Here is a 23,401-nt window from a genome sequence, read left to right on the forward strand (position 1 = left end):
TATTGTGCTTCCAGCAGTTTTGCTGTGGCTTATATAAATCCCCGGACCTTCGTTTAGGTTGCTTATAAAGCAAGTAGCAGAACTCCATGTAAAAAAGGAAGGATCTATTGCCAGATGGGGCTCTGAAGAAACTGCTGTCTAGACCAATTCTAGTCCTTTCTGCCTTGCATGCCGAGGATTCTGCCCCTTGCAGCTGTTATTGGAGAAGAATGCTGGAACCGTAAATGTTTTATTATAAGAACAAAGTCGTAGTCCAGTGGCAATCTTTAAGACCAACAAGGATATTCAAGGGATACGTTTTCATGGGCATGCACACGAAAGCTCGCGCCCTGAATAGGATTTTGTTGGTCTTAAAGGTGCCACTGGGCTCCCAACTTTGTTTGCTGCTTCAGACCAAGATGGCTACCCACCTGGGTCTATTTTTATAGTTATATTTCCATTCCCCAGCATGGCACGGTGAACGGAGAACCAGCCTAGGACCAAGGAGAGCCTGGTTTGAATGCCCACTCTGCTTAAAGGGTGGCTTTGGGCCAATCACCCTCTGCCTCACTACCTTACAAGGTTGTTGCTAGAAGGACGGAATTGGAGGGGAGAAATAATGTAAGCTGTTTCAAGTCCCCACTAGGGAGGAAGGCAAAGTATAGATGAAGTAAATAAATATAGACACTGACCTAGAATACGCACCATAGAAAAGAATCAAAGTATTCCACAAAAGACCAGCAAATGATCACAGAAGGCACCTGGGAGCTCAACACTTTGCACTACCAGCTAAGACTGCCTGACTGAACTTTCCCCAGTTTTTTAAAAACTCCCTGAATATACATGAGTTAGTCTGGAATTCTATAACATCACTCCCCTGCCCAATATTCTGACCACAAGACTCCCCCCAAGGACAGCCTTTCTCAACTTTTTGCCATTGAGAAACCCCCCCAGAAACCTTCTACGGGCATTGATAAAACCCAGAATTGGTACGATCATGCAGAATATGGCTGGGAAGCATAGCTGTGTACATTCCCATCTGGGGCCCCTCCCTGGGCACTGATGGACCTTATATTGTCATATCATCAAATAAATAAAATATATTAGAAATTAATTAAGTCCTTCCCACTTGGGAAACCCTTCCGGGGCTATCAAGAAAACCCAGGGTTTCAGGAAACTCTCGCCTTAGGGTTTTGACCGAGAGTTTGAAATGGGGCCAGCCAAGCAGTTTCATATCCACAAGAGGAGTTAATGTGAACAAGACAGGCGGCCAGGGTTGCTTGTTTCCAGGTCAGGGCCAGTGATCCCCTGGTTTGGAGCCTCTCACCCCCACACACTCTCTTGGACTCAGAGCCCAGGAGGAACTTGCTAGGTAAGGGAAGAGATAATGCCACTGTGACATGCTGACATCACCAGGAGCGATGCAGGCATGTTGGTGAACAATGTTCTGGTTTGGGGGCAAGACTCTATGGTAAGAATTCTACCATAGAGTTTTTTGCCCTGAAGCCAGAGTGTCCTCCCAGCATCACTTCCAGGTGACATCAGAACGTTGCATTAATTTCCCATGTTTCTCCCGGCACCTGGAATATGCCCCGTCTAGCAACTACGAGGGATCTGGAAACTCGATTGGAGGCCCCAAAAGAAAATTAATGAGTTACCAGTATCTTACTGACGGCTGCTGAGCACATTGCGCCCCTTGTGGAAAACTCAGGAAGAGACATTTTAAAAATCGAGGTTTTACATGATTTTCCTCTGTGCTTAGCTGACAGCAGCCGCTTTGGCACTTTTTCTAGTCCATGCTCTGCTGCTTCAGCATGGCGCAGTGGTTAAGAGCAGTGGCTTCTAATCTGGCAAGCCGGGTTTGATTCCCCACTCCCCCACATGCAGCCAGCTGGGTGACCTTGGGCTTGCCACAGCCCTGATAGTGCTGTTCTCACAGAGCAGTAATCTCAGGGCTCTCTCAGCCTCACTTCCCTCACAGGGTGTCTGTTGTGGGGAGAGGAAAGGGAAGGTGACTGTACGCCACTATGAGACTGCATCGGGCAGAGAACAATGGGGGATAAAAAAACAACTCTTATTTTTCTAGGACAGAAAACTTACTAACGTGCCAGGGTGGGGAAGCAAGTTTCATATATCGACAGGGAATTTTAACTCAAAAGTAGCTCATTCAAGAGAAGGCTTTTCTCCCCTGAACTGGGCCAATAAGCCATCATCCTGATTTGGACAACATGACCCCCCCACCTAGCATAAATCACACAATTCAAGGCAATCCTTCCAAACTGCCTCCCGTGGAAAAGTAGGCAGATGGGAAACACTTCAGTAGCTGCCACATCATCAATACAATTTACCAAGCAGGAGCAAGCAAATAAGGGAAGCCCGAGATTCGGCCCTGTGCTAAAAGTACACAGGGAACTTCTCAAGGCCACATTTAAGTGCTCCAAATGAAAAGCAGGATTAGGCTGCGCTCCAACAGGAAACTTCTCCCTATCGTTGTTGCAGCTTTGGGTTCCCCGTCACTCCCACACCTCAGACATTTTGGCACGCACCTGACCAGACAGCGGGGGACGTCCTTGGGAAGGAGAGGAGAGATAGTTCCCCTGCTGAGTCACTGCTTCCCTGCCTCAGACATAACAAAGGCAGAAACTGGACACTCTGTGGGGAATGCCCATCTGCAGACAGGGGGCTCTGGCGACAGATGCCCAATCAAGAAGGATTACATTGACCAGACAGTGAGCATCCCTTGCAGCAAAGGGCTTTGCCTCGACGGGGTGTTCTTCCTTTTCCACCAGAAGGCTTAATGCCACCACGCAGCCAGCTGCCATACGGCACCAGCAAGGAAGACACTCACTGTGAGGTTTTTCATACAAGGCTAGAGAAACAGCATTTATTTATTTGTCAGATTATCATATTGTGTAGGTAGTGCAGTCAGGAGATCCGGGGATTTTCTGCCAACCAGACACGGGATGCTTGGAGGTGGTTTGCCAGTTCCTGCATCCACGTCATGACCCCCTAATGTTCTTGGAGGAACTACCCCCAAATCCTTGGAGGTCTCCCCCCCCCCCCAAAAAAAAAATACTAGCAGCCATGCATGGCTTCTGAAGTCTGACAGGATTGGCCTTGGAACAACTTTCAGGGTTACTCCTAACAGTTCTACAAACAACTACTCATGCACAGAAGTATTGCGTACTATAAAACAGACTGATGCACTTTGCACAGATTCATTGCTGGGGGATGAATGTTTTTAGGAAGGCAGACAGCTTCCCCACTGCCTTGCAGGCAACAGTTTCTTGTGCTTCTGGACGGGATTGCAATGGGGCAGAGGCCAAAAAAGCCAGCCAGCTTGATGAGATGCAGCAGGTTTCTGCCTTGAACTTCCATATTCAACAGAGGCCCATCCCACACAACTGCTCTTTCTCCCTCGTCCCTGTTCCCTCCATGGTCTCTCCACCTTTGAACTTCAAAACAATGGGGTGCATTTTAAATTGACCAGCAGCAAAGGAAAGCTGTGTTCATAATGAAGTTTGTACAGTCAGCGGTGTCACTAATGAGCTCTTGCCAATTTACAACCTCCCAGCCACCTTTGTTGTTGTTATGTGCGAAGTCGTGTCCGACCCATCGCGACCCCATGGACAATGATCCTCCAGGCCTTCCTGTCCTCTACCATTCCCCGGAGTCCATTTAAGTTTGCACCTACTGCTTCAGTGACTCCATCCATCCACCTCATTCTCTGTCGTCCCCTTCTTCTTTTGCCCTCGATCTCTCCCAGCATTAGGCTCTTCTCCAGGGAGTCCTTCCTTCTCATGAGGTGGCCAAAATATTTGAGTTTCATCTTCAGGATCTGGCCTTCTAAAGAGCAGTCAGGGCTGATCTCCTCTAGGACTGACTGGTTTGTTCGCCTTGCAGTCCAAGGGACTCGCAAGAGTCTTCTCCAGCACCAGAGTTCAAAAGCCTCAATTCTTTGACGCTCGGCCTTCCTTATGGTCCAACTTTCGCAGCCATACATTGCAACTGGGAAGACCATAGCCTTGACTAAACGCACTTTTGTTGGCAGGGTGATGTCTCTGCTTTTTAGGATGCTGTCTAGATTTGCCATAGCTTTCCTCCCCAGGAGCAAGCGTCTTTTAATTTCTTTGCTGCAGTCCCCATCTGCAGTGATCTTGGAGCCCAGGAAAATAAAATCTGTCACTATCTCCATTTCTTCCCCTTCTATTTGCCAGGAATTGAGAGGGCCGGATGCCATGATCTTTGTTTTCTTGATGTTGAGTTTCAAGCCAACTTTGGCACTCTCCTCCTTCACCCGCATCAACAGGCTCTTTAGTTCCTCTTCACTTTCTGCCCAGCCACCTATGCAATGCTTTTTTTTTAAACTGCTGGATGACTTATTTATTTTGTATTATTCAAGTGTTTAAGCAAACCCACCAAGTAACTATCAATCCATGAGCTAATTACTAAGTGTACAACCACTTCAAGTAGCTGATCAAGTAAGAGCCATCTTGGAGGAGGGTGCTAAGGTATCAATCAAAGCAATATAACTACTAGGGAAAAGAGGGTCACTGTGTTAGTGTGTTGCAGGAGTCTTGTGGCAGTGTTATTTCCCAAAAGGAAAGCTGGTAATGGTTGTTGCTATTTTTTGCAAAAGAGGCTGCACCACGTGCAGAACTCATAAACAGAAGGAAGCTATATAGAAATAGAACAGTTAAAATGTAATTTCTTTTGCAGGTTTCCATCAGAGTGCAAAGAGGGCTTGAACTGAGGGATCCTGATTTCCTGTATGCCATTCCCTGAAAGTTGTGGACATCTAAGGCCATACACGGTCTGGGTCCCACCTACCTGTGAGACCGCTTGGTTGCTTATGCCCCCCACAGAGCGCTCTGCAGGTATGAATGTACTGGATGTCCGGGGCCCTCAGGATGTTTGCCCGGCCTTGACCGGAGCAAGGGCCTTTTTGGCCCTGGCCCCAGCCTGGTGGAATGAGGTCCCGGAAGAGCTGAGGGCCCTGCAGGATCTACCAGCTTTCCGCAGGGCCTGTAAGACGGAGCTCTTCCGCCAGGCGAATGGTTGAGGCCAGGGCAGAGTCCAGGTATTCCAACCAAGGATTCCCCCTCCCCCCAAGGTCTATTAGACCTGCTCCCACTCTCACCAGAAGAGGACTTGGCCTCTGGCTGAACAAGGTGAGATAGAACTGGGTAAAGAGGATGTGACCACTGCTGCCTTTGCTGCTGTAATTTGGGAGGATTTTATTGGGGTTTTATTGTATTTTAATGTTTTACTGTGTGAACCGCCGCGAGGCCATTCCGGGAGCGGTGGTATATAAACTGAAAAATAAATAAATAAATAGGTACCTTTATATCTGTAACCCACTTATCAGACAATTCAATAAAAGTGTTGACTCTCACACTTCTATTTTCTTCAATGTATTATACCTATACCTATAAATCTACAGAATTTGACTCTTCCACTGAACATGGTGCCTTGGTAAAGGCAATAGCTGAACTGTGGCTCTCCAGGCACCCACTGACTACAATCCCCATGAGCCCCTGCCATCATGTGTTAACAGGGGCTCATGGGAATCGTAGTCCACAGGGATCCTTGATGTGGCATCTGCCAACACTAAGTGTTCGTAGGAAATGGGATGAGCCACTGGGGCTTTTGCCTAGCAGGACTTCTGATGTGCTGTGCAGATTTTTCCAACTACTTTGACAGCCACTGCCAGAACACCACAAAGATCTTCAGCATAGAACTGAGGGTTAGCTGTGTATGGGCAAAATAATAAATACTCTAAACTGCATGTTCACTTTAAGAGATATCCTATTATTGCAGGGATGGCCAAACTGTGGCTCTCCAGATGTCTATGGACTGCAATTCCCATGATTCCCTGCCAGCATTCTACTGGCAGGGGCTCATGGGAATTATAGACTATGGACATCGGGAGAGCCAGTTTGGCCACCCCTGCATTAATGACACCTTCTTCCTGAAACGTTAAGGCTACTGTTAAGTGTATGCATAACTTCACTCCAATTTTATGTGTGTGTCCGAAATCCAAAAGGTGCCCAGTGCCCGTAGATTCAATAAATCCAGGGACACCTATTGGCTATTATTCCATAACAATCAAACTAGAACAGCTACACTCAATCCAGTTAACTGTGAACAATTTTGTAAAAATATATTCACAGCTGAGCTTAGAATTCTCTCCCATACTGCTTGTAAAATCGTAATATGCACAACACAAGACAAAGGCTCACACATAGGATTTTTAAAGGCCACTGGCTACAGCAATCCCAAACTCTCGTGAAACTTTTTAATTAGTTCTTTCTCACTTTTTCTTGAATGTTTCAATCCTTTTCCTATTATGTTTCTATCATCATCAATACGTTTACATTGGTTCAATTAGTAGTTTTTTTTGTATTAGTTCTATTACCTGATCTGTTTGGGGGAGTTAAATTCTTCGCCCCCCCAAAATTCCCCTTTGTGTGTGGCCTTGACAAAACACTATACATTCGCATGTCCTACAGAGTGAGGCCTTGCCTACACATGCAGCAAAGAATGAGGCGTTAGAAATGCCCTAGTATTTCCTGGCTTTTGCTGGTGATAATCAGCAGATAATCTACTCTGAATACTTGTGTTAAAAAAAAAAAAAGACTCAGCACACAACATACCAAAAGTATAAAACTAGCACAGCAGATAGGATTCCTTGTCATGCCAGTTTACTCGCAAGGAATCCTTCTCTCCCTACCAGAAACAGAAATCCAAATGCCCCCACACACCCCACTTCAATCTGCTGTATAAATACCCTATATACTCACATATAAGCCTAGTTTTTCAGCACCTTTTTTTCACAAGCCTCCTCGGCTTATACGTGGGTGTATACGGTAACTGAAATAAAAGCCTGCTCCAGCCATCCAATCGTTGCTCTGGCAGCTTGTAGGACATCAACAGTTTGACTGAGGGACTCTAATCCTTTTTTCCCTTTTGCCTTCACTTCTTCCTCTTCTTAATCACTTCTTCCAAACTATTCTTTTGGTTTCTGTGGATGAAAAGCGGGGTACAAAAACCAGCAGCTCTTCATCCTCTTGACTGGATGGGAGAGCCTTTGATGATGGAGCATTTCCCACCCTTGGCTTATTTGCGAGTCAATACGTTTGCCCAGATTTTGGGGTAAAATTAGGTGCCACAGCTTATATGCGGGTCGGCATATATGCGAGTATATACGGTAAGCTCAGGCTCCAAGCAATTGCAATACTGGTGAGAGGGTGTGGGGGAGACTGAGAGATTCGGGGAGTCCTGCCTCCATGATAAGATTCTCCCATCACCACCCCTAGCTACTGTCCACCCTGCAGGAGCTAAACAAGCCCTGGCTCTTCTGTTCACAACATTTTTTGTCACATTCAAGAAATGTTAACTCAGGACATCACCGCCTCTCTCATTCTGTGACTGACAAGGCAGTTTCATTGTGCCTCAGGAGCCAACCAGGTCCCAAGTGCTATGTAATTATCCTTCGAGACCTGAGGGCAGATGGTCAACTTGAAACTAATTATGGGGAATGGGATGTCCGGCTAGTTAGGCTCTTAAGGAGAGGACTAGATAATAGTTCATAAACATAATTCATCTGCAGCCCTTTGGCCATTTTGCAAAACAGGCCAGGTTGAGGAGAGGAGGGAAGGGCTGAAACTGAAAAGTCAAGCGAATGGACCAAGCAAGTTCATGGCACAGCCTGAATTTTGAGCTGGGAATTCCCCAAATCACAAGCACACAGCGTATAGCAGGGGTAATCAAACGGCGGCCCTCCAGATGTCCGTGGACTACAATTCCCAGGAGCCCCTGCCAGCGAATGCTGGCATGGGCTCCTGGGAATTGTAGTCCACAGACATCTGGAGGGCCGCAGTTTGACTACCCCTGGCGTATAGTCCATAGAGCTCTCCTATATTTGCCTCAGGCCTGTAAATAGAGAAAATTTACAGCCAGTCTGGAAGCTTCTGTCCCATCTCAGATCATACAGGCCCTGCTCATGAGTTCTCTCACATGGGTGCAGAAGGAGGCCTGCGTATAACATATCCGAGCAGGTCATTTTTCACTCTCTGAGAGGTTATCAGCCCAGAACCATGAAGGTCATCCACTGATCTGCATGAACTGCTGAAAAAGATCAACCGGCTCCATGACATTGAACAGTCTGAGCTTTCTGCTTCGGCATGGACGGCCGCCAGTGCGTAGGCAGAGGACCTTCTGCTGGCAGTCTCCATGAGCAGCCCTCAAGGTTTGCAGCAGAGATCCTGATGAGATTATTAAAATTTATAAGGGGTCACTCACAAAACTTGATGCAGGAAAGAAATAGATCTGACCAACACGTTCAAACTGTAGCAAAGTTGGCAATTGGAGCTCGTTACAGGAGAGCCAGATTGGTGTAGTGGTTAGGAGTGCGGACTTCTAATCTGGCATGCCGGGTTTGATTCTGCACTCCCCCACATGCAGCCAGCTGGGTGACCTTGGGCTCCCCACAACACTGATAAAGCTGTTCTGACCGGGCAGTGATATCAAGGCTCTCTCAGCCTCACCCACCCCACAGGGTGACTGTTGTGGGGAGAGGAAAGGGAAGGCAACTGTAAGCCGCTTTGAGACTCCTTCTGGTAGAGAAAAGCAGCATATAAGAAACCAATTCTTGTGCTTCTTCTACCTACTTCGCAGGATGCCTGTTGTGGGGAAGAAGAGCGGGTTTTTGTATCCCACGTTTTACTAACCAAAGGTATCTGAAAGTGCCTTACAATCTGCTACCCCTCTTCTCCCCACAACAGACACCCTGTGAGGTAGGGAGAAGAAGGGAAGCGATTGTAAGCTGCTCTGAGCCTCCTTAAGGTAGAGAAAAGCAGGGTACAAAGACCAGCTCTTCTATTCTTCAAATCTCCAGGCTTTCATGGAACCGCAGGTGATCTTGGGTTGGTCACACACATTTGCCTTACCTACCTCAAGAGCCACCAAATGCATTCCCTTGAGCTTCTGGGGGGGAGGGAGAGTATTTAACTAAGTAGAACTCTAGAGCAGGGTAGTCAACCTGTGGTCTTCCAGATGTTCATGGACTACAATTCCCATGATCCCCTGCCAGCGTTTGCTGGAGGACCACAGGTTGACTACCCCTGCACTAGACGTTGGTCAAGTGGAATGCTGCTCAATCCCTTCAGAGATGCTTTGCAGGTCAGATTTAGACTACTCTTTTTGGACATGTTATTCTTTATTTGCAGGGAAGTTGGTGTCTGAAGTTTAATGCATCACCCAAGCCTTCCCACCCCAATGATACATTTTTGAATTAGCTTAACTACCCAGTTGGATTGTTCTAACTTAACACATGTCAGGTGGCTCCCCCCCCTAACGGCAGCCATTTGAGCCACAGTACTGGAATAACTGCCGCATTTCCATCTGAATTTACAAACAAGTTTGCCACATAGGAAAATCACCAGTTTTTAGTTTTCAATAAAAAAGTACCTATTATCCTTTCTCTCCCCCACACACACACTAAAATGTGGCTGAAATCAGTCTAACAGGAAGACGGATTTAGGTTCTCAAGATTTAGGTTCTCAAGTGTTTTTATGAGTTGTGTACTTCTTCCAAGAGATAGGGACCCTTAGCTGCTTTAAGCTTCAGCTCTCCCCAAAACTTTTTAGTTTAACTTCAGCCACAACGCTCCTTGAATCTCAAACATGACCTTTGGGCTGCCTGAAGTCCCCAACAATATCATTAGGAAAATACCTGTTTTAGACATACCAAATACTGCACAATTGGGGGCTTTGTGTGATGAAGCATGGTTTTAGAAGAATGTGGAAATGTATACTTATTACAGCAGAACTAATAAGGAAACAACACAAACCTCATGCAACCTAAATGATCTTGCAAGCTCAATGAAGAAACAGGAGAATCTACTATAAACTCCTTTGCAAGTCGCCAGAAAGTAGGAAAGTTTCTAAATTACTGTCTCTGTGTGTGTGTGAAGGTGGCTATCTGGGATATCATGAGAAAGTAACCCTGGGACAGTCCACACAAGCACCATCCTGCACATAACCCCACTGCAACATACATTTCAACAGAGACTCCCTCAGCAAGCAAATAGCCGTCAAAATAATGCTTCCCCATTTCCAGTAATGATCTCACAATTCTAGCCATAATACATGCCTGATTTTTTCCTACCTAAAGGGCAGAAGAACTGATAAAACTACTAAACTGGTGGTGCAGAAAAGAAATTCAGCCTGAACTATGATTTTTAAGACAAAGCATGCATGCAACTTGTAAGACCACATTTTTGCTAGGTTCACTTATCCAAATAGAAGGAGACCTGTTTTGTTCCCACATTCTACTGTCAGCATATTTTGTTTTTTTGGAAGGGGGGGGAATCATGTATTATTTGGCACCCAGGAAAGAAGTAGCCACTACAAATAAGCTACTTAACTATATTTTGTTTCAACCCGACATTTTTGGTGCCTGTTCAAGGATACAGTATTACAGCAATACAGCTCCAAATTTCCAGTTCTTCTAACTAGAACAGTTAGCAACTCACTAAAAGACACACATGGCAGTTCCACTGATCTAAAATCAGTCTTGCAGCCAAGCCCTATCACCGTGCTTCACACATATTCAAATTCTGCATTTGTCTGACGCACATCAGATATATCTGAAATAAAACTGCAATAGAAATATGTTTACACACCTCACAGATATATCCTTATCCATCCATGGTTCCTCTATATATTTGTGCAACAGCCTAGGGGGTGGAACGTGTCCGGCTGTCCAAGTTGGAATAGGGCCAATCAGGGTGCAGCCAGCTTTGCTCCCGCCCTCTGCCCCTGGACTCTAGCCTCTTTATTCTCAGACTCACCTCACTGTCTGGAGCAGGTAAGGGAAGAGGGCCCTGGGCAAAGGGTCATGGCCTGCTGGGCCTGCTAACAAGGGCCTCTTGGCCTGCTAAGTTGAGCCTGCTAACGAGGACCCCTTGGCCTGCTAGGCTGGGCCTGCTAACGAGGACCCCTTGGCCTGCTAGGCTGGGCCTGCTCTGGCCCGGGCCTGCTACTGAGCTGCCCAGTCCCCTCCCACCCAACCTGATCCGGCTGCAAGCTGCAGTCCAAAGCCACCTTAAGCTGCCTGGCTAGGGGCCAGGGAAGGGGGCCCTTTCAAGGCCCATTCTTAGGAATGGGCTTTGAAGCTAGTCTGAAATAAAGCTGCAATAGATATGTGTTTACACCATTGTACAAATGCATTTGTCAGAAATGGCTGTACTCATTGCGGACCAAGATTCAAGATGGAAAGTTGATTTTTTTCAACTAAGAAGCAGGATGAGAAGTTCTTCTGTGGAGCCATCATTCACCTATCTCTGTGACAGATCCCAGTGGGCAGCCATGTTGGTCTGAAGTGGCAGAACAAAGTCTGAGTCCAACCTTTAAAGCCAACGAGCTTTTGTGTGCATGCACCCTTTCTCAAACACAATGAAATGGGAATTCACTAGTCCATAAGTACAGGCAGAGGTTGAGCAATAAATGAGTATACAGCATAATGCAGACGCTTACCAGGTAGCTTGTTATTTCTATAAGGCCCTTGAATCTGGTAAACATCTGCATTATGCTGTGTACTAACCCATGACCAATTATCTACTTATATATATGGTCCCATCACTCTCATTTCATTGTCTGAGTATGCTGTGCACATGAAAGATTACACCTTCATCGGTCTAAACCGTGGCTTTGGACTCAAACTCTGTTCTGCTATCTCTGTAACTGTTAATGTGTAACAGGACAGTGGTGGTTTTTTCCATCCGATAGTACAGTTGTACCAAGACCAGAACTGATGGGGAAATCATGCTGCAAGGGACGTATGCTTCCTACCTAAAAACAGCTGTCCACAGAGCACAAAGGAGTACCCTGTACCTTTATGAGTAGCCGCTACATTACCTGGGGGGGGGGGTGGAGGGAGAGAACACACAAAGTCATAGAGCAGGAATACCAGCCTGCAGGTGGGACTTGGGGATCCCCCGGAATCATAGCTCATCTCTGGACTACACAGATCAGTAATGGCTGCTTTGATGGCATTGCACCCCAGAGGTCCCTGTCCTCCACAGGGATGCCAGTTAGCACAACATGAGGTCAAAGTAGTATCTGAAAAACCACAAATGTAAACTCAAATGCATACTGCAGAAAATGGATAAACAGAAACCTTCACATTTAAAGTTTCTAACTTAGCAACTACGTCACTACTGCAAGATAGATTCAAGTGGGTAGCCGTGTTGGTCGGAAGTATTGCCACCAAATTTGAGTCCCGTGGCACCTTTAAGACCAACAAAGATTTATTCAAGGCGTGAGCTTTCAAGTGCAGGTCCTCTTCCTCAGACAATGGAGCAAGAATCAGAAGAGTGTAGATATAAAGTAAAAGTAAATTTGCAGCAAATTAGTAAAATGTGTCATAATATCCAAATTGTGTAGTATAAATCTTGGTTGGTCTTAAAGGTGCTATTGGACTCAAATTTTGTTGTATCACGACTCTAAAGGGCCCGACTCACCCACCTATTCTTTCCTGGCAAATATCCTCAATGGCCACTCTGCTCTTATCCTAGGTATGCACAGAAAATGCTTCACCCTCAAGTCTGAACAGGCCTTAGAAGAACAAGTACTGCCTGAGACCTGATGTTTTAAGATCATCCAGTATCACCTTGGGCTTTATACCGTGCCAGAGAAGACCAGCTGAGCTCACACAATTCCAACTGTGGGTGTCTTGCAGCCTAGAGCAGGGGTAGTCAACCTGTGGCCCACCAGATGTCCATGGACTACAATTCCCATGAAGTGAATCTCATGGGAATTTTAGTCCATGAACATCTGGAGGACCACAGGCCTAGAGCATGGAGCTGTGTTTTTGGCTATGGGGGGGGGGGAATGAGTACATCAATTTGATCAGTCCACTTGCCTAAGCAATTAACAGACTGTTTCAGTCAAAGTTTAAGACACCAGATGCAAAGGTTTCCCCAACACTCTCCCCCTAGAAAAGCCAAACTAGATTTACTTTTCCCTACTACAGAAAGGAATGTTTTAGTGCTCTCTCTACTAACACAGTAGGCCTGGTTCTTCCATTTCCCTCTCTTCTACATTGTGAATGCTTCCATATAAGCAGGCTTTGCTTATTTAATAAGACTGTCACCTTCACACAAAGACAAATATTACAGTCTGAGTGAATCATGGCCAGTAACTTTCTATGCTTTTAACATGCGTTTCCCCTCTCGATGAGTACCATGTTTTCAAGGTATTAACAACCCACATGCACATGCTAGTGGAGGTGCACTCGAAAGCTCACACCTTTAATAAAACTTTGTTGGTCTTAAAGGTTCCATTGGACTAAGTTTAATTCTGTATAAGCTTTTGTGTGCATGGTATCTAATGAAGAATGCATGTACCTGGAAGCTTATACCCAGAAATGCTCTATTGAAGATGCCACAAAACTCAAACTTTAGGATATATTATGTTCGATAAAGCCGAATACCCCAAATTCCTTTGTCAGTTGGGATGGACCGAGTTGATTAATTACCCTTGATCGGATTTTGTTTTAAAAGCTGGGCCTCCCTGTCAAATAACTCCCTTCATCAACCACCTTTGTTGCCTGCAGATTTGACTATTATCAGAGGTGGCCAGACTGTGGCTCTCCAGAGGTCCGTGGACTACAATTCCCATGAGCCCCTGCCAGCATGCTGGCAGGGGCTCATGGGAATTGTAGTCCACGGACCTCTGGAGAGCCACAGTCTGGCCACCCGTCAACTATATGAAACCATACGCATACAATACGAAAGCTTATGCTGGGGTAAACTTTGTTAATTCTTTACAGTGGTGGAGAACCCTTCTTTTATTTCATGCAAGAATCAACGCTTCTAATGCAGTTCAAATAGCTCAGGAAGGTAGGGGTAAAGCTCCTCACCATTCTGAGAAACACACTGAAGTCAATTAATCCCGGGCGGCCTCAGGGTAACAATCAGTGCCAGCTCAGGCCAGAACTTCCCAGAAGAAGGCAGAGCAGGGCAACGTATCTGCCTTGCTAGACTGGTAAATCTGTATTCAGATGCCAACATGACAATGATGTACTTATGCTATTTTTTTTTTTTAGCTGGATGACAGAAAGTAGAATGCATGCTGGAGCTTGTGCAAAGTCCCTTTCTGATCTGGATAAACATCTTCAAGGGCAATCCGCATTGGGAATCAGTTTTCATCTGGCATTCCCGAGGCAACCAGGCATCCCAAACCAGAACTACACTCTTAGGACTTAACTTTTAGAGCTGGCAAATGCAACTGGTGTTGCCAAAACACAACAATTAACCAGGAGTGGGTAACAACCGAGCCTTAAAGCTGTATTTCCTCCTATAAGAGTTATTTTGGACCACCCAACGGGGCAAAATCTGAGTCGAAGACCATTTCTATTTAAGCCTAATTTAAATGTATTTTATTTATTATTTTATTCATATCCCGTCACTCCCATATCATGGCTCGTGGTAGGTTACAATAATAAATATACATTAAAATCCCCCTAAAATAATAATAAAATCTCTATAAAAATCCACTACTCCCTGGCAGCGAAAGTCTCCCCCAACCCTACACGATATATAGACGGCACAGTACCTCTGGGGCAATTCCAGGGGTCCCTGATGACCTGGCTAATTAATACTCTTAATACTGGAGAGCCAGCATGGTTAAGAGCGGTAGCTTCTAATCTGGAGAACCAGGTTTGATTCCCCACTCCTCCACATGAAGCCATCTGGGTGACCTTGGGCCTGTCACAGTTCTGTCACAGCTCTCCCAGCCCCACCTACTTAACAGGGTGTTTGTTGTGAGGAAGAGGAGGCATAGGCGATTACAAACTACTTTGAGACTCCTCTGGGTAATAATAAGTGAGGTACAAAAAACCAGCTATTTTTATCTTCTATACCAGTGGTCCCCAACTTTTTTTTATCACTGGGGACCGGTCTATGCTTGACAATTTTACTGAGGCCTGGTGGGGGGGGGGTTAGTTTTTTGCCAAGGGACATTGCCGCCGCCTGAGCCCCTGCTCCACTTGCTTTCCTGCCAGCGCCCCTGACTTCCTGCTGCCCACTGGGGGGCGCTGCCGAGGGAGAGCCCCAGCCATGGCGGCTGCTGGAGAGCACCAAAGGTGAGCCGGCTGCAGAGTGGCAGGGCGAGGCAGCACCCAGGGAGGAGGACGAAGAGGAGCCACAGCCCGGTACCGACTGATCCACGGGCCAGTCCCGGTCCCCAGACCGGGGGTTGGGGACCACTGTTCTACACCAGTGGAACTCAGCCACTACTGCTTAATAATCCAAGCATGTATCTAACTAATAATACAGTGCATCTTATCTATTATTTTATCGCATCACACAGCTTGTGCATAATGTTGTCAGGAGTTCTCAAAATTGCCTGGGCTATCAGGAGTCCATCAGATGCAAATACAGTAAAGCCCGTCTATTCTGTATCACTAAACCTCAATTGTGTAAAACAAATACTCCCTAAACAACTGCTTTCCCAATTAAGTTAAGGAGGTCCAATCCCTTCTCTAATTAACTGTTGACAAAGCCAAGCTCTGTCTAACTCGTGGGAAATTAAATATCTGAGCCTGTTTCACAGACAAGATAATACACTCCTGCTTCTCAGTCATAGAGATGTCCTGCCAGTGTCTGGAATGCAGAACTAAGAGCCCATTCCAGAACCACTAATATTTTGCCAGTGAAAGTCTTGCAGCAAATAATGTGTGTGTGTGTGCAGAGTTCACAACTGTTCTTAGGAGAGTTAGCAAAGAGCCGCAACTTTCAGAATATGCAGTGAAAGGTTAACTTTGAAAGACATAAACAATACAGAAATGGTCGAGAGTTAAGTATAGATTCAAGTGGGTAGCCGTGTTGGTCTGAAGCAGCACAACAAAACAAAATCAGAGTCCAGTGGCCCCTTTAAGACCAACAAAGATTTATTCAAGGCATGAGCTTTCGAGTGCAAGTGCTCTTCCTCAGACTTGAAGGGAGTTCTTAGTCTGAAGAAGAGTGCTTGCACTCGGAAGCTCACACCTTGAATAAATCTTTGTTGGTCTTAAAGGGGCCACTGGACTCTGATTTTGTTTTGCAGTTCAGTTAAGTGAGAGAGTCCTGTATTTGTCTACAGGAGTATTTCTCTTAGGAATCTCCTGGGCTCAAAACTTGAGTGCTTTTTCCCCTCATATCTTCTAGAGCAGGGATAGTCAGCCTGTGGTCCTCCAGATGTCCATTGACTACAGTTCCCATAAGCCCCTGCCAGCAAATGGGTCAAACAGCAGAGTGAGCAGTCAACTCTGACTTGGCCAAGTGTTGAAAGCATTGTTGCTGACAATATGCATGGCCAAAGAGTTATATGTTGGCTGAAAGGATGTTTGGTCCACGTTGTTTCGGATGTCAGACTTTCCGTCCACCAAAATAGCTAGTAACTTTCAGAGACAAAACTCAGGATCAGTGGCTGGCCTGTACCAAGTAAGCAGGAGGGAAAGGACATAATGTTTGAATATTTTCCCCTGCCCCAGACTCCCAGCATCATCATTGTTAGCATGTAATAGAGAACTCTCCTGCCTGCAGTCTAAGATAGTACCAATCAGACAAATGCTACTAGAGAGAGCCAGCTTGGTGTTGTGGTTAGGAGACCAGACTTCTAATCTGGCGATCTGGGTTTGATTCCCCACTCCTCTCCCACATGCAGCCAGCTGGATGACCTTGGGCTCACCACAACACTGATAAAGCTGTTCTGACCTAGCAGTAATATCAGGGCTCTCACAACCTCCCCTCCCTCACTGGGTGTCTGCTGTGGGGAGAGGAAAGGGAAGGCAATTGTAAGCCGCTTTGAGACTCCTTTGGGTAGAGAAAAGCGGCATATAAGAACCTACTCTTCTTTTTCTTCTAGAGTGACTGGTCATGCAGTTTCACTTTTTAAATACTCTACAGGCTTTCTCAACCAGGGTTTCATGAAACCTTGGGGTTTCTTGACAGTCCTGGAATGGTTTTCCAAATGGGTGGGAGTAAAATTTTAATATATTTTTTCCATTTGTTAAGCATTTATCAAGTGCTATGACCATATATGGCCATGTTGACTCCCCCCCCCAAATAGCCAATGATGGGCCTGAAGGGGGTGGAAAAGGGAGGGGTCCCAGGTGGGTGTGCATCCAGCTCCCCTTCCCAACCATATTCTGTATGAATGAGCCACTTCTGGGGTTTTCCAAATCCTGAAGAATGTTTCAGGGGTTTCTCAAGAGTAAAAAAAGTTGAGGAAGGCTGCTCTAGATATCCTTGTAGCCTACTTTTAGGTACCTTGTTACAGACAGGAAGTGCTATAAATAAGATAATAGTTGGATTTTGACAGCACTGACTGCTATGAGATTCCAGTTAATTACACACACTTAAACTAGCTAACTCCAGACAGGGCATTTCAAAAAACAATGTTAGCAACCTCTCCAAGCTTAGCAGAGATTCAGCTGGGCAGCCATGCTGGTCCTGTGACACCTTTTGGCCAACCAAGGTTTATTCAAGGTATGGACTTTTATTGTGCATCTACCTGAAATGCATATATAGACAAAAGCTTGTACCTTGGTTGGTCTTAAAGGCGCCCCTGAACTTTAGCTTAGCGGAGATGAGATTGCACCATAGGAAGCTTTAACGTTTTGCCCAAATTTCTAGTTTAAACGTTGGTCTTCAATACACCACACTGTAAAGCAATTAAACATAATATGCAGCCTTTATCAGAGAGGCAGTAACTCATCTTTCAAGTACGGGAACGTGGCAAAGTACCCTATATGGCCAGCTGTCTATTGGTGGCGTTGTGAAAGTTACAGGCTCTAAAATAGCTTTCGAAAACTTAGGCAGGTGTATATCAACCACAACAAAGGGAGGAATCCTAAGCAGGTTTGTTCAGAACTCGGCTCCCATTCTACTGAATGGGGATCACTCCCAAAGGAGCATTCTCAAGTTTACAGCTAAACTCTAGAAACCTAGTGAGCATAACCACCACCAGCAGAGCTCAAAACCTTTTCCTTAGAGAAATGAAAATGCCCTTCCATGAGATTTGAGGAAGACACCCACAGCAAAACGTACATTTATTACACACCACTCACAGATCCCAAAACAGGTAGACCTCAGAACAGGTCACAGTGACTTACTTTCAAGTAAGCATGCTTATAAGCTTAATACCTGAATGCCAGCTAGATTTTTTTTTTTAAATGTGGATGCTGAAGAGGTGACAACTCTAATCCAGCATGCAATGTATTCTTAAGACGGAAGCTTGCGTATAAACATAGTGTGAGAAGTAGAGGAAGAACCAGTTGGAGTATTTCTCTCCCTGTAAACGTGGCAAGTTTGTTGCCCAACATGCAGAAAGGAGCCAGGAAGCATCCTTGGGGATTGCACTGGCTCCTTGCCATATCATTAAAAGTCACCCACATCTACCTTTGTATAGGCAAGAAACCAACAGGCATTTCCCTGGGATCTTTCTCTGAGCAGCATTACAGTCCAAAGGGCTCTGCATGCACAGGATCTGACCTCTGCATTGTGAGGTATTTTAAGCGAGTCAAATCTAGCTGCGAGCATACCAAGTAATTTACTCTGCATTTCACCCTCACACACAAGGGATCCATGGTGGTGTCTACCAGTATGTTCTCTGGGTCCTCGTGCCACTTCCTTAAAGCAAAAGGACAGCATGGGCATTTGTTGCCTACCCTCGAAGAAGTGCTTTAGGAGAGCCCAAAAACTGTCAGTAGGGAGCAATCTTCTGGAAACAGTTATCTTAGCCCAGTCTTTTGTTACCATCAAGAAACCCGTGAAACATTCTTCAGGCTTTGAGAAACCCCAAAAGTGATGCCAGCAGGCCACACCACGCTGGCATGCCTCTGAAAGTCACAGGTCACCAGAAGTGACATCACCCAGACACTCCCACCGGATGTGACATCAGCAGACCACTCCCACAGCACGGGAAGTGACAGCACAGAAATATTTTCAGATTACTTGTGAACAGAACTATACCTGAACTCTGGGCTGGCTACCAGTTTGCTCTTCTTCACCAAATCGAGTCTGCAGTGGGAGTCCGCAGAAACAGGGGCAGGCCTATGGTAGTTTGTTGCCCCCTCCCCCAATGCCAGAAAGGGGGCCAGGGCTGAAGCAGGCCTATGTCACTCTAGCCCCCTCCCCCCAGCAGTCAAGCTAGAAAGCCTGCCTTAAAGTCTCCTAGCATTTCCTGGAACTCTCCAAAGTTTTGAAATTGGAACCAGCCTCTGAGGCAGCCATTTTGTGGTGACACCCACTGCCTGGTCTCAAAATCTCAGAAGTGCCCATAGGTCGAACAAGGCTAGAGACCCCGTAACAGATGCGCATCAATCTGACCCTGAAATTTAATCTCTGGAGCACTGAGGTATTTTCTTACTTATGCACACTTATTTATGCATCATGATTACAAGAAATATTGTTTCGAAGCAATTACATTGCCACTAACAGCCCACAGGGCTAGCTGATCTATAGAAGAGTTGGTTTTTATACCCTGCTTTTCAGTACCCAAAGGAGTGTCAAAGCAGCTTACGATAACCTTCCCTTTCTCTTCCCACAACAGACACGCTGTGAGAGCCCTGAAAGAACTGCCCTGTGAGAACAGCTCTAGCAGGATCGTGTAACCTAAGGTCACCCACCTGGCTACATGTGGAGGAACGGGAAATCCAACCTGGTTCTCCACATTAGAGGCCATTGTTCTTAACCATTACACCAAGCTGGCTCCTTCACACTATTCACATGAATACCTGCGTGTGTAAATGATCCACCACCACACAAACTGAGAGAACTGCCTCTCACATCATCTCCAACACAATGATGCATTGAAGTCATCCTGTACATTCACCCCAAAGTTTTACTGATGTCTGCACAAGCAACAATAACCCAGATTAAACCCTAGCGGAAACGCAGTTAAAGATTATCACACACACAAATACTGCTATTGCGCTGGTCCTGAAAACCCACGTAGAACACACACAGCTTTGGAATTTTACAGCTTAAACTCTGGAGAAATGTGTGCTCTGACATTTTTCCCCTCACAGTATACTACACAAAATGTAGATTTTCCACAATCAAGCGAAAGGAACATGGGAGTGGCAGTTGTTGTGAGACCCAGCGTGGTTTGATTCAGTGGCGACATCTGCTGGTTGAGGGAGAAATCCCTCTGAACGAGGTTCATGGTCAAGGACCTATCAGGAAGGCCGGGAAGCAGAGAGTCAAGGTCAGGCCTTGCCTGTACTCAGTGGGTCTCCCTAGGGAACCAGAGCAATGCAGCCCTCCTCCAAAACTCCCACCAAACAACCTAATGAGAACTGTTGCACAGTCAGAGGCCTTGGAATATTGAGGGGACGGAGCCTCAGTCAAGGAGAGATCTGACCTTGAAATCTGGGCTCCCCCCCTATCATTTTGTCCTACCCCAACCATGACTCCCTACACCCGCTCAGCTTTTATGAGAGATCCTACAGCCAAACTTCAACAGCCCTTTTCCAATCAGAAGTGCCTAGCCACTGGCTCTCTCTCTCCCAGTTTTTATCACTTACTAAAAGTTGTAGAACAAACTTTAAGTCCAGTGGCACCTTTCAGACAGGCCAAGTTTGATTCAAGGTATAAGCTTTTGTGAGCACCCGCACTCCTTCGGATATCAGCCCATACTTACAGGTGAAGCGTGGGCAGTAGATTAACACACAGCCTAATAAAAAGGTTTAACTATTGTGGGATGAGAAGAGGGTGGGGGAAAAGTCTAAATTCCTTGGGAGGGCCTAAGCATCTCAGGACAGCGCTTGTCGTAACACTGGGCCCCGGTTCGGAGGTTCAGTGCTGCGACCCTGCCAATAGGCTTACTCGCAAGTCAACACGTCTAGGCATCCTGAACGACTTCCAACGTGCCTACAGAGGGGAGCCATGTCAGCAAGCAACAAGTATGTGGGAAACGGGAGGAGAAGGCAGAGAGAAAGTGTCTTGCAGCGTCCGGATTTTATGCTCTGATCACAAGGGCCAGCAGAGACACCCAAGGAATCTTAAAGCATATACAGAATTCTCCCATCTGTTAAGAGGCGCCAATGCGGAAAGCCGCAGGCATCTTAACAAGCACCTATGCCCTCTCTTGATGATACCGTGAGGGGAGCAAGTTAATCATTACGTCTAATTGGGAGGGCATCAAGGAAGCCAGAGCTCCTGAGAAGTTTCCTGACTGCTTTCTGTTTTTTTAAGCGTCAGTTTTACAAGTGGAACCTGAACCATTTGACTAAGCAAGCTTAGGAGAGGAGGAGGGGGGGGGGGAGAGAGAAACCAAACAAAATTAAAAGCGCAGGACGCACCAATTTTGCTTCTGTGAGCAAAAGGCGGGGAAATCTCCCTGAATACTTATCAGTGCTCCAAGTTTGGGCATTGAGGAGTCCCATTCTACTTGTTGGCACCTACACAGAAGCAGCAGCCTCAAGTCACTAAGGATCTATTAATTCCATAAACCAGGGGTAGTCAACCTGTGGTCCTCCAGATGTCCATGGACTACAATTCCCATGAGCCCCTGCTGCCTAACCTACTATGAATCTCCTCCAGCCTTGATTTCCAAAGGTACACAAAGACTACATGTTTCTGTGCAACCAGGGAATGAAGCCAGTAACACCTAAGTTCAGATCACTGGCCCGCGATCTTTGGCGTCTTCTTTTAGCCACACAGCCACGAGGAGCCACAGAAGACGCAGCTACTAAGAACCTCTCAGCGAGCACTTTGTGCCTTCAACCTTAGCTGCACAACTCCGATCTCTGCAAAGTGGCCTCCTTCCGAGGCCATCCCCAGTGACTCATCTGGCGGCTCCTTCCCATGAGGCGGAAAGGCAGCCTTTCCCACGTGGCGCCGGATCGCCCAACTCCCAAGCCCACTCACACAAGGCAGGTACGTTGCCCGGGCAATGCTTTTCAGGTTCACCTACTCTGCAGGGTCGTTGTGACACAGACACCAGCTCTTTTAAAGATCGCCCTGATTAAGGCGAAAGGGGAGAGGGCAGTTTGGGAAGCTCTCGGATTCCACCTCTGGGGGAAAGAGTTCCACCCCAGGGATGGCAAGCCCAGGGCGCACCACGTCCCCGAGCAAGGCAAACATCCGGCTGGCTCCACAGAAGGGGGGTGGGAGAGAGAGAGAGAGGCGGCGGGAGCTGGGCGGCAGGGGAGAGAAATTCCAGGCAGGTTATGAGAGTCAGCGGTCTGGTTTGAATTAAGCCTTCAGGGGCAGCCTCGCCTGCCTTACAATCCCCCCCTTCCTCACACACACACACACCCGCAGCCGACACAATAGGCCGTGGGGGGGGGGGGGAGAGAGAGTTTAAGCCGCCTCAAGTCCCCGCGGAACCCCCCAGCAAGGGAGGGGCGCCCTTCCCCGCCACGCGAAGCCCCCGTCCAAGGAAGGGGAAAAGGCGCGCCTTCCCGGCCGCTCGGCTCTGCACTCCAGCTGGAACCGCTTTGCAGGCGGAGAAGGGATGGAGGGGACCGGCTGCCTCGCTTTCTTCGCCGGCCTCTCCCTCCACTTAGGGGGGGGGGGGGCTGGAGACTGCCCTGCCGGCCCCCAAGTGCTGGAACGGAGGAGGAGGCGAGGCGCCTGCAGCTTTGGGCAGCCTCCGCGCTCCTTGCGCGGCCACGTGGAGCCCAGGAGGCGACCGACCGCGGCCACGGGAGCAGCGCCGCTCGAGCCCACAATCACACGCGACTTACCGCCCAGGCTGCGTGGAAGGCGGAGAGCGAAGCGCACAGCAGCAGCAGCAGCAGCACCCGGGCGCGGACCAGCTTTGCCATTTTGCAGCAGACGAGGAGCCTCTTGTCTTCCCGCGCGCCTGCCCTGCTCCGACTCGCGTCCCGACCGCTGGAAGGAAGGAGGGAAGGCAGAGGGGCAACCCTGGCAAGGAGCTCCGGCGCCGGCCGCCTTCTAATAGAAACCCAACCAGGCTCCAACCTTCACCTAGCCCGGCGGCCCCGCCCCCTCCCCGGCAGGACCCCGCCACGCCCCCTCCCCACGCCCCGCCCCGCGGCCCATAAGGAGCGCTTCCTCCGCCCGGCGGGACGCTCGGCGAGGCTGACGAAAGAGCCCGGCCGCCTCCCTCCGTCCCTCCCTCCCTCACCTGCGCGGCCCCCTGATTTCACACGGCCCTGGAGAGCCGTCGGCGCTGGCCCGGCCGGGAGCGCGGATCGCGCGGGGGAGTCACCTTTCCTGCCCCCCCTTCCCAGTCTCGCCATCCAGACGGGAGGGGGGGTCCAGGAAGGCGCAAGATCCCTGCCGCCCCCGGTCGCCGACCTAAGCGCGCCTTCCCAAGGCCGGAGACGCGAAGGGCACCTGGGAGAGGGGCGGGGAGAGACAAGCGTCGAGCGGAGACGGCGTCTCCAGTTTTCCGCCCCC

At 47.6% G+C, this 23,401-nt stretch overlaps 1 protein-coding gene across 1 annotated transcript in view; it reads right to left on the minus strand.

Annotated features, from left to right (window-relative positions):
* SDC1 (syndecan 1) overlaps window positions 1-23,145 on the minus strand; it is a 34,513-nt gene extending 11,368 nt beyond the window's left edge. Inside the window, exons 1-2 of the mRNA XM_077311438.1 lie at window positions 23,127-23,145; window positions 22,723-22,870 (exon numbers count right to left, since the gene is read on the minus strand). Of these exons, the coding sequence (XP_077167553.1) occupies window positions 22,723-22,803 (81 nt within the window). The 5' untranslated portion in view covers window positions 22,804-22,870; window positions 23,127-23,145. The remainder of the gene's footprint in view (window positions 1-22,722; window positions 22,871-23,126) is intronic.
* Window positions 23,146-23,401: the final 256 nt, after the last annotated feature.

The sequence above is a fragment of the Paroedura picta genome, chromosome 1 (genome assembly GCF_049243985.1).
Source record: "Paroedura picta isolate Pp20150507F chromosome 1, Ppicta_v3.0, whole genome shotgun sequence".
In the NCBI taxonomy this organism is placed as follows: domain Eukaryota; kingdom Metazoa; phylum Chordata; class Lepidosauria; order Squamata; family Gekkonidae; genus Paroedura; species Paroedura picta.